The 16451-nt window shown below is 57.9% G+C and overlaps 1 protein-coding gene across 1 annotated transcript in view; it reads right to left on the reverse strand.

Annotated features, from left to right (window-relative positions):
• Positions 1–1409: 1409 nt before the first annotated feature.
• SDC1 (syndecan 1) overlaps positions 1410–16451 on the reverse strand; it is an 18390-nt gene continuing 3348 nt past the window's right edge. Inside the window, exons 2-5 of the mRNA XM_025045739.1 lie at positions 5786–5867; positions 4430–4905; positions 3688–3823; positions 1410–3502 (exon numbers count right to left, since the gene is read on the reverse strand). Coding sequence (XP_024901507.1) covers positions 3333–3502; positions 3688–3823; positions 4430–4905; positions 5786–5867 — 864 coding nt within the window. The 3' untranslated portion in view covers positions 1410–3332. The remainder of the gene's footprint in view (positions 3503–3687; positions 3824–4429; positions 4906–5785; positions 5868–16451) is intronic.

A 16451-nucleotide genomic window follows, 5' to 3' on the forward strand; every position in this document is an offset into this window, starting at 1 on the left:
CCCCCCCCCATTCCCATACAATGTAGGACACACACGCATGCATGCACACACGTGTGTGCGCGCACACACACACACACACACACGCACACCATGATCCAAAGGGGACAATGAAATCCCACTCAACTGCTCCATTCCAGGGTGGGAAGAGTCTTGGAAAGCAAAAAAGAGGGGCGGCAGGCCGAGGCGGGGAGACCTGCGCAGACGTTTCCTGAGGCCAGGGTGCCAAAGGGACTTGAAGACCGCGTTTGAACTCCTTCATTCTGCTTCTTCGGTCAGTCTCCCTCAGGAAAGCCCCTTTCATGCTGCCACCTGTCTTGGCAGTTCCTGGGGCAAGAGGGAGAATTCGGCAGAGCAAGAAAGTGGCCGGACAGGGGTGCAGTTTAACCTACGGGGATACGACCGACGGGAGCAGGTGGACCAGGAGGCTGGGGGCTCGGAAGCTGGCAGGTGGAGGGGCCGCCCTCCCGGTCCTAGCGCCACCCTCAGTGTGTGGACGGCCTGTCCCTGTCGGGGCTCAGGGGCCAGGTTGCCCACGTCCAGTTCCCAGCTCCACTGCTCACTGCGGTGAGATCCCGGGAAGACCCTTCTGTCCCGCAGCTGTTGTCTGTCAGGCAGGGTCATTAACAGCAGGGCCGTCTCGGCCGATTAGCTCTTGGTGGTGAATGAAATAATCCAGGTGTCAAGCCAGCAGTGTCTGGCCCCCAGTGTGCTCAGTAAAAGCTTTAATTTCCAAGGAATCTCTTCTACAACTGTCCTCACTGTCCAGCCAAGGGACTGGCAGAAAACAGATACCGTGGTTTTCAGTGTTTGTTGAACAAATAATTGAGCTGAGGATTTTGTCTCAGCCTCCAAACCCCTCAAACACAGTGTGTCAGGGAGAGTAACATTCTCCACTTCCCAAAGCCACCCAGGGCCTGCATTCCCTGCCCCACCAGGAAAGAATGGTCCCTCCTGCTCTGGCGGCCCACACCCAGGGACAGACTGTGGGTCAGGTGCTAAGGAACCCAGGCAGGGTGACCTGCCATGGAGCAGCTGAGGGGCTGGGTTGGGGGGTCCGCAGGATGTGGGAGACTAAGGGGAGGACAGCTAGGAGCTGAGAACGGTGGGCTCCTGCCGTGCACGGAGCCTTTTCAAACCGCCCCCCCCAATTTCCACTGTTTTCCCCTAATGTGCAATTTGTGCAGACCTTTGGCACTTGAGACCATTTGCTAGTGAGTTTCTAGGAGTTGCATGAGCAATGGAAGAGCCAGAAACCTGGTGAGTAGGGAGCCTCTGTCCTTGAGCAGGGGATGATCGAGGACAGCGAGGAGGGGCTGGGGAGGAGGGGATGACGAGGGCTCCATCAGCTCTTCTTCATCAAGCCACAGCCCAGCCCAGCCCCAGGTCAAGAAGACTCAACCACCACCATAGCCCGGAACGACAAGTACCATTTATTAAAATTACATGAATGGGATCAGCCAGCCACAGGCTCAGTGCCATCCCGGGGACCAGCAGAGATGAGCACGGTCACAGACCCCTTTTTCCCCACCCGCCGTCACGTCCAGTCATACACTCCAGGCAGAAAGTCCCAGTATTGAACACAGGGCACAGGTTCCCTTTGTTGGGCGATGCGTCTGAGTCACAGATGTCCCCACCTCTCGAGGCAGCCAACAGAGCAGCTGGAACATTGTCAAATTAAATAAGCAAGTATAAGAGTTCCCAGAAGCCCCAGGCTGGCGGCCTCTGATCCTAGCTAAGGTGTGAGAGAAGGCCTGTCCAAGGTGTCTGAGAGGCAGGCCTTGGCTCCAGGCCTCAGTGGGGCCAGTGGCCTCAGGTCAAGCTGTGCCGGGGCTGTCACAGCTTCTTTAACCATTTAGGGGATGGCGCTTTGAGCTTGGCAACACACAAATTTACATCAGGCCTTATGTAACCTTGGCTGAACCTACTGACCTCCAGAATTTTAGCAAAGACAAAAAACAAACCGACCAGAGGGACTCTGGCCCCAGAATCCCTCCCCGCGAGAAAGATGAAGGCACAGAGCTTTTAGTCTCCCAATATCGTTGCTGTTTAGAGAAAAGTCTGGTCACATCCACAGGACCAGCGCAGAGTGAAGCACAGGCGGCAGAGTCCACGTGACTACTTTATATTAAAGTTTATTACATTTGGAAAATCTACTGTACAGGGAAAAACCCATTGGATTAAGTAGAGTTTTGCCAAAAGCAAAAGACTATCACTCTTTGGAACATTCCTGATTCCAGCCCAGGGCAGGGCCACAGGAGCTAAGCAAAGGTGAACCCGGTCCTTCGTGGAGCAGCTCAGTGCCAGGTGTGCCCAGGACCCCTCTCATTATCTTCCAGAAGAAAATGTCCCTGGAGATGGCATCCAAGGAAGGGTGTGACCTGCAGGACATTCTTTGGGCCCATTGCCACCTCTCCCACCCCATAGTTCTCTCTCGTCCCCAGCCTGAGGCGCCAGGATTCAATGCTCACATCGGCGCCTCGACACCACAGCAGCCCGGGCCATGGCTGTGGCCCCAAGTTCATGGACACAGGCATGACTGCCCATGGCAGCTGGGACCGGCCGGCCCACCGACGGGGCCGCTCAGCACATTCCATACCCTGTTGCACACGTGAGTGTCAAACTCAAGAGACAACACATAAACTAAGGCTTCCAGATTTGGTTCTCATAGTAAAAAAAAAAAAAAAAAAAAAAAAGTCTCCTTAACCCTGATGCTGTCTCCTGATGGTAGATTAGCAAGATGGGGGATAACCAAATCGACTTAACTTACGTCAAAAGTAATAAAGTCTACTGGGCTACGGACCAAAGAACTAGAAGAAATATGTGCAAAAACGAGTTGATACCTAAATGAGACCTCCCCACAAAACAAAGTGAATTTGGATGGAGCCCTGGACTCCTCTCCCGGCCACCCAGTGAGTGGTAAACGCCCCCGAGACTGCTGGTCTCTCCCAGTTAAGTGCTACAGCTGTGTCAGCCCAGAGCCACAGCATCTTCCAGCTGCAGTGGGCTATCCAAGTCCAAAGCGGTGGGGTCCCTTTTCTCTCCAGACCTGGGCTTTGGGAGGGGCTATTCCACTTTGGAGAAACTGAGTCAGAACGGTGCGATGCCAGGTGCCGAGGTGGAAAGGTCGGGTGCAGAGAGCCCTTGCGCCCTGGTCTCCAGGCAGAAGTCAGAGAAGCAGAGGACGTCCGTGCCCCAGATCTCCGTGGGGAGTGGGCTGCAGGGGCAGGGAGCACTGGGAGGTGGCATGGTGGCAGGGGAGGGCCTGCAGTTCTTCACGGAAGAGGCGAGTGGGGGCCTAGCGAGTGGCAGGGGGAGGGGGAGGACTGCTCCCGTCAGGCGTAGAACTCTTCCTGCTTGCTGGGCTTCTGGTAGGCCCCGCCGTTGGCTTGTTTGGGCTCCTCCAAGGAGTAGCTGCCCTCGTCCTTCTTCTTCATCCGGTACAGCATGAAGCCCACCAGGCACACAGCAAAGATGAGCCCCACGAGGCCTCCGGCAATGACCCCTGGGTGGGTGGACAGAAGCTGGCTCAGCCTGGCTACTCTTGGGGGTGAGCAGCAGCCCCTGCCCCACTGGGCAGCCCCAGAAGTGGCCTTGGCTGTGGTCAGCCCCGCACCGAGGCTAAAGGCAGCCCCCCCACTCCGGAGTAGCAGTTTGCCCCCCTCCTCATCCACCTGAGAAAAAACTCACCTCCCAGCACTTCCTTCCTTTCCAGGAGGCCCTGGGAGGCCCCAGTGGCCCCATGACCATCTCGGGGCTCGTTCTGCTGGTCAAATTCCATAGCAGCCCCAACTGTGCTCTCTCCGGACACATCAAAGGTGAAGTCCTACGGGAAGACAGGGACAGATCAGGCTGGGGCGGGCCATTGCCAGGAGTGGCATCCAGGTCTATTTCCAAACCCCGAAGCAGCTTGGGCCTTCCCAGTGACAGCAGCCACCAGCTCGGATAGAGCCAAACCGGGGCCTCTGGACCCCAAAGCCAGGCCCCTCTCGCTACGTCATGCTGAGCCCTGGCTGGACTGACTGTGGCAGAGATATGTCAAGTGATATAAAGCACACATTTTTATGTGAAAATTAAAAGGCCCATTCTAGTAGAAAGTGTGAAATTACCAAGTCCCTATAAGATAAACAGAGGACTTAGGAGAACTCTCGGCAGGGGCCTTGCCCAAGTTTGCGAAGCTCTCATCCTGGTGATCTTGAAGGACTCTTGTTCTCTTGCCCTGTCCCACCCTGGGCTCAGTCCTGGGGGCAGGGAAGGTGGGGCCTTGTGATGCCGTCTTTCACAGTGGGGAATACAACATGCTCACAGGGCACAGGGTGTTGAGTGGGCCAGATGACCAACCTGTGCCCCCACGCCAAGGCACTGTGCTCAACCAGGCATTAAGGGGCCACCCAACGTGCTAGGCACAGAGGACTATACAGTAGGCACTCACCTGCTCCCCAGAGCCCTCTCCTGCTGGGAACTCAGTGACAACTCCATCCTCGGCAGCCCTCTCAGTGGCAGAAGGACCTCTGTCCTCCATGTTGGGAGTGTGAGGGTCGGGAAGGCCGGGTCCTACCGGAGGTGAGGTCTCATGGAGGTCAGGCTGAACGGCCCTGTGGGAATGGGAGGTGACAGGTGCCTGGGAGGTGGTGGCTCTTGCTGTTGATGCTCGGTGGGTGGCTGGGTGCAGCGTGGTCTCACTGGGTGGGTGGGTGGTCTCCTTCTCCAGGGTGGTAAAGCCAGGCTCCACCTCTGCCAGTAACACCCCCTCTCCCTCCTCAGGCACCTCTCTAGCCGGCAAGATGGAGGTGGAGGCAGCGATGCCATCAGTGTTGGTGGGCTCTGCAGCTGTGGGCATGACCGTCAGGAGCCCCGTGTCCTTCCAGGTGGAGGTCTGATGTGATAAGGTGATATCTTGCAGACCACCTGCAAGGCGAGAAGCAGAGCTTGTTTGAGTGGGAGAACCTAAGAGCATTGAGACCAGCCACGCTCGGGCTGCAAGGACGGCCTAGGGGAGGACCCGCGTCTCTGGGCCCCAGGCCAGCGTCACAAACTCTCTTTCCGTCAGAAGCTCTGTCCCCCAAGGTAGATGAGCTGAGGCTAAACTTGACTTTGGAAAGTGGACAGGAGAGATGCTTCTGTCTGCTTCCTGTGCCTGGGGACGGCCTGGTCTCTGGAATCATGGGACACCAAGGCCATCTGGGAAGAAACCTTTCCTGCAGTAGCTGAAGCCCCTTCCCTGGGTGGGGGAGGCTTCAGGAGCCTGAGTGTCTCATCCCCACTGCACATACGGCCCTGGGCCACTCGCTCCCAAGGACAGAGGTCCGAGTCCCACCTCCCAGTTCCTGGGCCCCTGCCTAGGCCACTCGCCCCATAGATGATCTCAGCCCTCTTCCGAGGTTCAGCGCAAAAGCACCTCCCTGACCACCTCTAGCTCAGGGATGTCACTCCCCCCGGGAAGTGGGGACAGGGACATTTATAAAGATACACACCAGGCTCGGTGCTGCCGTCCATACGGCTCCCAACAACCTTATGAAGTCAAGATATTATCCCCGTTGATGGAGGAAACAGAAGCCTGAAAGGGTTGCCCAGGAGCACAGAGAACGGGGCGCCATGTCTGCGGCAGGCAGCCTCTGGGGCCTGCTAGCACGCACCGTGGTCACTCCCTGCCAATTCACGTTTCCTCCTCTGGGCGAGGACCCCATCCTATTCCCCAGCGTCACCCTTTGGGCCCAGCTAAGAAGCTGCCTGACCGCCGTCCCCAGTCCACGGCCTGCGGCCTCATGGGGCCCTCCCGCCAGCTTACCTGCACCTGAGCCAGAGAAGATGTCGGAGTCATCCCCAGAGCCATCCTGATCTTCAGGGGGCATGTTTGTGGCCACAATTTGCTGGAAAAGGATCAGAGAAGGGTATGAGTGGAGGTCTGGCCAGGGCCCTGCTACCCCAGGGTCCCTGTCCTAGACAGCTCGGTAAATGCCACAAACACCCTCCCACACACAGACAGCACAAGGAGGAAGCCCTGGTGGGTGGCTCAGGACCCTCAGCTCTGAGTAGCCCTTTGGTCCCCTGCACATCCCCCAATGCTATGACGACATAGCCCTGTGTCAGGTGCTAGGCATGTAGAAACACACGAGAAGGGCCACGGCCTTCGCCCCCTCAGAAAAGTAGACAGAAGATGCCATTACCAGGAACACAAGCCGTGGCTCCTATGGGACCACATTAGCCCACCCTACAGAAAATCAGGTCTTGGGGCCGCTGGCCAGGGAACTTAGGGGTCCAAGATTGGGGTTTTTCCAAGCTCCCAGGAACAATGCCACAACACTCTGGCTCCAGAAAGGCAGCCTCCAGGAACACTGGGCACCAGGGTGTGGACAACAAGGGCCCCGGGGTGAGGGGCAGGGACAGGCACAGGCTGAGCCGTCTGTACTGAGGCAGGTCCGGCCATGAAGCTCCTTCCCACAGCCGGCCCATTTTCTCATCCATGAGAAAGACGGGTGGGGAAGGACAGGGATGCCCATTAGGCTAGGGACACATAAGGGTCACCTAGAAGGAGCCTTGCACTAAGGAGGCATCGACAAATGGGCTGTGGGCCTGGGGTGGGCCCCGTGTGCCGACAGCCACCCTGGAAGTGCTGCTTGCCTGGCCCAGAGGCTTCAGGCGCCAGAGTCCCCAAGGCAGGGGCTGCATAGGCAGGACCAGGGAGTGGGGCCAGCAGGAGGCGGGATACACCACGCAGCCCGTGCAGAAACACTGGCTCTAGGACAGCAGGTGGAGAAGGGCGGACCCGGCATCCAGGTGGCGGGAAGGGTAGCTATGAGTATCCTGTTCAGCAACAAGAATTTGACCCGCCCTGTAATACAGTCCAATTAGAGGGGGCCCCAAGGTTGGGGGTGGGGAACGAAAAACGAAGAGAAGCAGATCAGCATAGTCCAGAGCACACAGGCTCTAGCGATCCCCGATCTCTGCCACTTGCTGCTGAGTGGCCCCGAGACATCATTAACCCTCTCACGGCCTCGGTCTCCCCATCTGTGAAATGGGGCAATAGTGCTATCTATATTCCAGGATTACTGTAAAAATCCAATGAGTTTAGGCACATTTAGAACCTAACAGAGCCTGGCCCGCAGTAAGCACCCCACCAGTCGTGGGGGCTGCCAGAACTTGGGGAGCAAGAGCTGCTCAGCATGGGGAGGATTCTGGGGCCTGTTTGGGAGGACGTGGGACAGAGGCGGGTAGGGTTTCAGCAGAGAAGCAGGAGGGAGCGGGTTCACAGGAGGCTCTGTTCAGACTTGCTGGAAGGCAGGCCCCGCCCGGAGTCAGGCACCAGGCCTTCTTGGCCCAAAAGGCCTTGCCAAATCCTGGCCACAGGCCACAGGGCCTTACTCTTGAATGGAGCAAAGCAGGGAAAGACAAGCCCTGGGGCCTCCTGAGGCCGCCTGGGGCAGAGCCAGACCAGGTGGGGGCTTCACGTCCGGGGCCTAGACGAAAAGGAAGCTTCAGACATGTGTAGAAACTGAGAGGCTAGAAATACCACCGAACTTCCTTTGAAAGCGCAAGACCCAAGCTGTACACTCCCTAGTACCGCCCAAGAAAAGGGTTTTGGCCCCAGAAGAGCCCGTGTGAGCTGGCATGGCCCACCTGCAACACACGGTCAAGCCCCCGACCTCCACTGGCACCCCAGGCCACACCCTGTCTCTGCCATCCCCGGTGGCGTTTCAAACACCTGTCCTACGTCCACAGAGCTTCCAGCTACCCCAGCCTCCCCAAGTCTGTCACCTTCGGTAACAAAGACTGCTGCCCATCAGGCAGGTGTAGCGTGGGCACCGCACCCCCAACATCCTCCCATCTGGGCTCACGACAAACTGCTCCCAGGGCAAGCATTCAGGGGCCCCCGCCCACCCACACTCACCAAGACCCTGCTTCACCCTTGCCTAACACCTCTGCCTACCCTCACTGTCCCCAAGAGGCCCTGGGGCTGAGCACTGGTCCTGACACACCGGCCCCCTCCCTTGGAGACAAAGCTGGGCATGCAGCAGGGGTCAGGGCTCCAGCCAGACCAGCCTCCACCGCACTGGAAAGTGTGATGAACCTTCCCGCAGAAGCCAGAGCCGTGGGTCCAGGCTGGGGACCTTGGAGGCACCGTGTACCGCCCAAGACCCAAGCAAAGCCCAGGGAGGCCCAGCCTCTCACCCACACAACAGGTTAGCAGTTTCCTAAGAGCAGGGCCTCTCTCCTGAACAGGCAAGACTTCAGATCTGCCAAGTCACTAAAAACAATTTGTTTCCTCAACTCTGCTCAGCTTATCCCTCTCGTGGATCTTGTTTACACAACAAGCTCTTAAGCAAACACTTTCTCCAGTGAAACCAGCTCCCTGGCCTCAGGGCGGCCTCTCCCCTCTCAGGTCTCCACTGACTGGGTGGGCTACGGTGACCTCCTCAAATCCCCTCCACCGGAACCTCCTGGCCTCCGCTCCCTGGGGAGGAAATTAGCAGAAACTGCTGAGTTTGAACTAGGACTGCCAGGTGCCAGCTGACCCTGGAGTTTGGGGTGACATTTCCGGTTTCACTTAGTCCTGCGAGAGTCTGTGGCCAGCTGCCTCTGAGGCCTCGTGTGGGGCTCTCCTCAGGATCGCCTCTGACCCTGGTCCTTCCGAAAGACCACTTGGCCATGGCTCGGGGCTCCTCGGGGACAGGTTGGCCCAGCTCGGAACTCACCTCATGCCTGGGGCGGGCGAGGCAAGACAAACCATACCTTTAACGGGGCCCCTTTAACCTCTCCTAGTCTCAGGAAAATCGGCTTTTCATACAACCAAAACCCTTGTGGTGGACAAAGTCTAAACTTCTACACGTTCAGTCTGTTCAAAGCCAAGGCCAATGTGCGCCTTCCCTCCCCCACAACACGGACCCTGGAAGCCCACCGCCTAAAAGGGCCAGGCCAGGTGCGACTCTGGTGGGGGCCGGGGGTTGTGGGACAGATGCATGAAGCCTGGGGGACAGGGAGGTCAAGAGGAAGACTCCGCCCATCTCTGTCTCAGCCCCCCTGGTCTCCTGGCCACACCTGGGCGGCTGCGAGGGAAGAGCCCAGACCTGGGGCCAGGGCTCCAGCCAAGCAGGACGGAGGACATGGAAGGAGTGAGGCCTTCCTTTCCCGCTTCATCCCCTGCCCTTGCAGGGGAGGCAAGCTGGGCTGAGACTGGGTCTGGACGGGTGCCGGACTTGCCCCAGGCCGCCAGGCAGCGGCAGTGTCTGCAGACTCTCCCTCCCCCAGGATGCACTTCCACTTCCTCTCCTCCCCAGCCCCAAAGGGACCACCTTCCCGGCTGGCCCATCGAGAGCATCACCAAGTAAGAATTCCCCACCCTATCCCAGAGGCAGAGTGGAGGAAGGTGCCAGCTCATACTCCAGAGGCGGAGAGGGGACAGCACAGCCAAGCACAGCATCAGGGCTACCACGGGCTGTCTTCATCATGCTGCTGCAGCCATTCCCAAGAGCAGGTCAGGGTCTGGGGGTAGGTAGGTGGCAGAGAAGCTTCAAGAAGGCAGCCTCAAGCCAAGTCTTGCCAGCTCTCACCCTGCACTGGCCACAAGGAGGGCCACCCTCCTTAGGAACCTCCATCTGAGCTGAGCCCTTGCCCCGGCCAGCTGCGGGGACTGGGCTATGTTTCAGAGTCCCTCCAAACCACCTTGGGCGTGAAAGCTCCTTGGCAGGGTCACAAAGCAGGACACCAAGTGGGCATCTCAGGGACGTTGGAGTAAGGAGCTTCTAACTCCAGGCTGACCACTCCCCTAACTCCACCACCTTACCAGCCACAGACACTGCAGTCCTGTGGGTTCTGGGCCCGCAGCCCGAGTCCCTAACGTGTCCCTTGCTGCTTGACTGGAGTGATGGATAAAACACAGATCCTTTAAAAACACACTAACTTAACAGAATCCTGTTGCTTTCTCGATACCGTGTAAAGAGGTCACAGACTTTGATATTTAACAGGGTCCTCAACTTTAAAACTTAGGGGACTATCATCCAGGGTCTCTGGGGAGAAGAGCAGGTAAAAAGTGGTCTGGTCCTGGCTTCCAGAAGGAGGGGAGCAGCTGTGGAGGCGGGGGCACAGAGTCACCCTACGGGGACACTAGGACTAAGCCTTGAAACCCTCAGGCAGGCTGGAGAGGATGAGACCCCACTGAGCCCAGAGTCACTAACTTTAGCAATGGTGTGGCAGCCTCTGCAGCATCTGGTGAGAAAGAGGGTTTAGGTGTCTGTTGGTCATGAACGTCCTCACCTTGAAGCTGGAAAGTTCCTGAACTTCCAGAGGCTCTGACCCCTATTCCCAGCAATGGGAGTAGCAGGAAACAAAGGCAAGCAGTATCAGACCTGAGGCCGGGCTGGGCCTGCCCCGCCTGCCTGGGGGCTGGGCACCCCCACCCTTACCTCTCCCTCCCCCTCCTAGGTGTTCCGGGCAGCTGTCTTCCCCTCAGCTGGCCTGATGCAGTGACCTGGCTAAAACCAACAGGAGAGCTAGAAACTGCCAACACTCTTTTCTGGGGTGGGCCCTGTCTGGAGGCAGAGGCGGAGCTGGGATGGGCCAGGGAGGGGAGCAGCGTTTACAGAGTCTCAGGGTGACTTAAAGGCTACCTGTTTGTCCAGGGGTGTTCGGGAAGAGAATGCTGCGAAACATGAACCCCATTCCTGCAGCCCACCGAACACCCTGGAGCCCTGTGGCACTGGGGTTTGTGACTCTGCCTTCCCTCATCTGGGGGGGATCGCCTGTACTCCCAACTTTAGCCCTGGCCACCACAGCCTAAAGACGGACCCAAGAGGCCAGGAAGGTCAAATCCAAAGCGTCTTGAAAAGCAAGGGTCTCAGGGAACGGACCAGAGCCAGATCCAGCTCTTTGCTCCCTTGCTGGGTGACCTGGGAAAACCCTCTGCCTCTCTCCGGACCTGTTTTTCACCTTGGCTGCAGAACCCTGAACTCCCTCAGGACTTTGATGGGCTAGGCTGGGATGTGGGAGCAGTGGCCCCAATTCCTCATCCGTGGGAATGTTGTATGGGATGATAAGTTAGCAATGGACAGGTACGCCTGCTGGGGTAGGTGAGAAGGACAGAGCCACAGCTCAGGGCCTAGGAAGACACTGGCCTCCCTCTTGCCCCATATATCACGGTGGTGGCTGACAAATCGCTTCCTCTCCCGAGGCTTTTGTCCTAACTCAGGAGCTGCCAGGGAAGCAAGCTTAGGCCACCGAGGAGGCACAGAAGTCCAACCTTGGCCTCCAGACCCTGAAATCGCCCGCGGGCCTGGCAGGAGGCGGGGTCCCACCAAGCCGCAGGGCAGCATCGGCACCGTCCGGCCTGACAGCACAGTGCTGTCACTACACTGAGAACCGAGTCAAGCTGGGACCTGCAGAGGGGGTAATGGGACTGACCCCGGGTAGGAGGGGCGTGGGGAACAGGGGGAGAGGTAGGCAAGAGGGGGCTTCTTCCACTTTCAGTCTGAGAAAGTACATCCGTCAGGGAACCAAAAAGGCCCCCAAGCCCCACCAGCAATTCCACTGGGAGGAGTGCCTTTCCGAGACCTCCTGGGTACCCACCCCACACACACAACCCCACTTCAGCTGTCGCCACACTGCCACCAGGAGACAAACCTCACCACGCTGGGGGGATTCCAGGGCAGGGCCAGGGTGCAGGGCGTCACCCGTACTTGGCCTTGGAGACCCCTCCGCGGTAGTTACCTCTCATAGCCCTGTATGCCGGGGCTTCACATATGGGAAACCCAAGGTCAAGGTCACAGAGTCCTTTCCCCTGCCCCATGTTGACTACTTGGGGTACCCCCAGGAGGCCAGGGCTGTGTTGAGAGGGGATCCTGGTAGCCAGTGCCAGCCCCGATGCCCAAACCAGGTCAGAGCCGCCACCAGCACCCCCATACCCACCCCTCCAGAGCGGGCGCCACCTCCCGCTACATGCTGGGACTAGCCTCAGAACAGACCCAGCTGAGGGCTGGGTGTGGGGCCAGGAGCTGGAAGACCAGTTCCTCTGCTTTTCCCCGCCTGCCAGAACCTGGGCCAGGCTGGACAGGACTCCGCTCAGTGTTGAGCAAGGCCTGCGAGCCAGACAAGGAGTGGCCGGGGGACAGGAAAGTGACCAGACCGAGCACTAGGAAAACCCATTTATAGCCTGGGCTCTGTTCCCAGCGGAGCTGGTGATCTTGAAAAAGACCTCGCCTCAGGTTGCCCCTCTGTACAACAGGGGCTTCGTTAATTGGTGGCGAGGGGGCTCCTAGTTGCAAGGCTGTGGCTGGGGAGCCAAGGCTCGCCCTCGAGGGCAGCCAGATGCAGCAGCCACAGCAGGCTGCCACCTGAGGGAGGGCTCACCGTAAACCAGGTACTCGACAGTGGCAAGTTGTGGGGCGGAAAGAGACTTGATCACAGTGACTCGGCGTCATCGCTTTCAGCTTCCCAAAGGGGATTATGGCCTAAGCAAGATGCTGGAGGTGTCCCAAATCAAGGATGGCAACTGGCAACCCACAGGGACAAAGGGAGCAGCCAAGGCCTGCAGAGCCCTGTCTCTCCCCAGTCCTAACAAGACAGCCAAGGCCAGAAGCTCTGTGCAGGATCTCCCAGTCAGCCTCCCACGAGGGCCCCTGGAACTGCTCTCTAGCTGATTAATCCCCGACTCCACCAGGCTTCGGGGCCTGACACCTCTGGCACATGGGCTTGTAGAGGCATCCTCCCCCTGCTCTGGCTAAATAAAGTGTTCTTAAGTTTCAACAGAGGCAGAAACTTGCAGCTTTTGACACACCTGCCGCCAGCCGGGGCTCCAGCTGTGCATATGGAGTGGGGAGGGGCACTTTATCTTTCAATCTCTCTCATCAGTGTCCCTCCAGTCGGCAGAGTATGCCTTTCTAAGTGTGAAGGCCTCTGAGAAGGTTAAGAGGTGCTAATCATTCACAGTAGATTATAAATCCGCTCTACATGGGGGAGGCACTAATTTTGGAACTGGGGTACTAGGGGTGAATAGGAGCTATGGAAGATGGGCAAGGATTGCAAGAGGGGTGCTGGAGGATGCAAAAGCAGACCTTTCCACCTATGTCAGAATGTGGTTGCCAGCCAACCCCCACACCCAAGAAAGAAAGACTAAATCCCCTTTGCTCTAGCTTTGAGCCACAGATAAGCTCAGACAAAGACCTGGGAAGAGCAGAGCGCCCTTCAAGGAGTCCAGGAGGGGCCCCATGGCAGGATGGAGCTGGTACTTTCTGGCCTGAGTAACGGAAGGCAGGATTTTTTGTGCAGGCCGGGTCTGAATAAACTGGGCTTGCTCCCTAGATGACTGGTGGGACCCCAGCCTAAACAGAAGCAAAGGAGCACGGGCCCCCCGTTCACTGTCAGCTTGCTTTCCCCTCCAGGGGCCCTCCTGATGGCTGGAAGGTTTGCACAGGCTGAAACGCCCAGCTGAGCTCCCAGACCCTAGCAGCACCTGCACACAGTAGGTGTTAAGTTAAGGTGGTTGAAAGAGGGACTACAGATGCAGCCCCAGTCTTAGAAGCTGAGTTACCCCAGAAAAAGAAGTGGCCCTTAGGCCTTCGCCAGGGCTCAGGGACAGTCATGAGGTGGCAGGAAGAACCTAAGGATCTAACCTGGGCTGAGTTTACCCGAAAAATAGAAATACCTGAATTAGACCTTGGAAAAAATAGCAGTCACAACTAATATTTATTAAGTACCGTGTGCCAGGTACTAGAGTCTAAGCACTTAACTTGAATTAATTCATTTAATCTTCACAATAACCTTAGCTTCTAGCACCATACCCATCTTACAAATGGGAAAACTGAGGCAAAGGGGACAAGCCATTTATCCCAGGGCACACAGCTACTGAAGTGCTAGAGAGAGGCTTGAGACCAAGCAGCCTTGTTCTGGCAGGCATGCTGTTAGCCACCCCATCACAGCCATCACAGGGAAGACCCCAGGGCTGGCTCTCTTATCCCTGGGAAGAAAACTGCCATCATTTCCACTGGAGGTGGCAGGGAAACGTGTAAAAAGGAGGACCCGAGGGGAGGGGCCCCCCTCAGCCTGCAGTTCTGGACACAGGCCCCCTTCCCCCACAGCCAGGGGCTCTGCTCAGTTGGGCTGAGCCCCCTCCCATGGCCTGCCGGCCCAGCCCACACCTCCGTGGGTCAGGAGCCAGCCCATGGCAGAGGCCAGGCGGAGGCGAACAAGGTCTGCCTGCCAGGGGAGGCTCATATTTCTGAGAAGGGGCAAAAGCCACGTTTGCAGACCCCGTTACGTCAGTACTCTGGGGCAAGCCCAGCCGGCCAGCCACACGCAGTGGCTACATGGCCAGGCCCGGTCAGACTGTACCTTCTCCCAGTCCCAGCCATCACGGGCTCTTCTCAGGGACCCCCCCAAGCGGAGTCAGCCCCAAAGTTCCCCCACACTTGCTCTTCTGAGCCCAGAGAAAGAAGGGACTCAAAATCATGCCACATGGTATTTCACTGGGTCTTTTCAAAAGCTCTGGGAGGCAGGACATGAAAACTCCCAATTTACAGATAACAAAACTGAGGTTTACAGGCAGGTGAAGAAACATGCCCAAGGGTACACAGGGAGGAAGTGATGGAGCCTGCTAATGAGCTGGGTCGGCCAGACTCCATGTCCTAGGCTCTTCCTCGGCCCCAGCACCTCACTGTTCCATCCAGTCCTAGGTGGGACTGACCAAGGCAGAGTAGCCAGCCAGTCCTGGGGCCTTCCTCACCTGCCCGACGACAAGGCTTCAGGACCCCAGACTGGGCCCCAGTACCTACTCCAAAGGTAAGCAGACCTGACATGGGGGCGTCTAGCAGAATGATCCTGTTCCCCAGAGGGGCAGAACAGGGAGGGGGGGATCGAGAGGTCGTGGGTTCTCGGCTCCTCACACAATTCCCAAAGCCCAGGAGGCCTCAGCCACTGCTCCAGACTCACCATGGAGACCTCGGGGCCTGCTTCCTAGCTGGAGCCTCCCCAGGACTTTGTAACAACCAGGCCTAACCCAAGAAAACTGCCCCTATGCTCACCCCACCCCCAGGCCCTGTCCCGTCCAGAGTGCCTAGAGTGTGGGAAGGGGAGGCAGGGGCGGAACCTGACGATCTCACTCAGCCCAGTGGGTCCATTCTCCTAGCCTGGACCACAGCTCAGCAGGTCTCGCTGCCCAGACCCTCCCCACGCCCTGTTCTGGAGATGCGGTCACCAATGACAGCAGCGCCACACCCAGCGCTTCCTTCTGGGAGAAGGTGGGGTGACGTCAGAGGCTCCTGAAACACTCTGCAGCCTGGGGCTCTGCAAGCCCAAACCTGACCTTGTGTCCATCTGGGACACTCCCCAGAGATGGGACACCAGGGCCCGGGATAGTTCCCTGGGCAGCAGGGATGCTGAGAAGGTACTGGAGAGAAAAGCCAATGCTGTCCCTGTGCCCCTGCCATGGGACTGAAACAGTCAAGTCCCCAACCAGGCCAGGCCAGGCCCTGGGTATCAGAGGCCACCGCAGTGGCATGGAAACAACAGTGCGAGTCCTCCTGAGGACTCCGTGTGCCCAGCACATGCCAGGGGTGGACGAGCTCATCTCCACCTCCCCATGTCCCATCCACCCAAATGTGGCCACAGGAAGTGCAGGGTAGTCCCAAGTGGGAAAGATGGTGAATTCAACATCATTGTGATGCGACAGTTCCCAACACTTTTAAGAGATCGATGATGGCCGAGAGTGGTCCCAGAGCAGGACTGGCAGCCTCTGCTGTTCCTGCTGCTCCCATCACGTGGTACCCCAACCCCCATCTTTCCTGATGCTTCCCATGTCCAGAAAATGCCCTGCCTTACAGCCTGAGCTCTGGATTTGAAACTGTTATATTGTGGAACTCTGGGACAAAGAGCTGAGAGGACCTTCAGCTCTTGCTACCCCTCTGGTCTGTCTGCACAGACTGTCCCTTCTGTCTGGTCCCACTAATGGTCACCTGCTCTTACATGCACTCCTGGACCAGGCATGGACCCCTCCCATCTGCACAGGCTGTGCACAGAGCAGGTGCCCAGGCTCTGGGCTTCAGATCTGATCAAGCCAGGTAGTGCTCACGACCCCCGTGCTTGACGCAGAACTCTCCGGGGCAGCAGGAGCAGAGGCAGGCCATGCCCACGAGTCCTGCGTCACAGCCATAAGACTTCACAGACACCCTAATGCATGACTTTGTCTTGGCTTCTCAGACCCTCCCCACTTTCAAAGATGAACTCACTGAGGCCAAGAGAGGCCCATACACAAAGTCTCTTCACAGCAAAGAGGGTCAGGGCTGGAAGCCAGGTCCCGAAGCCCTAACCCACCTGGCTGTACTCCCCCTAACCCCACGGCTGGCACACAGTGGGCTCACTGTCAAGGCTGGCTGGGTGAGTCTCAGGGGAGGACCCGTGGGCCTGGCACCATGACTCAGCTGATGAGTGGAGTGATAAATACATCCGCCTTCCCCACTGCCCCAACCTGC

This window comes from Pteropus alecto, unplaced genomic scaffold, assembly GCF_000325575.1.
Source record: "Pteropus alecto unplaced genomic scaffold, ASM32557v1 scaffold61, whole genome shotgun sequence".
In the NCBI taxonomy this organism is placed as follows: Eukaryota; Metazoa; Chordata; class Mammalia; order Chiroptera; family Pteropodidae; genus Pteropus; species Pteropus alecto.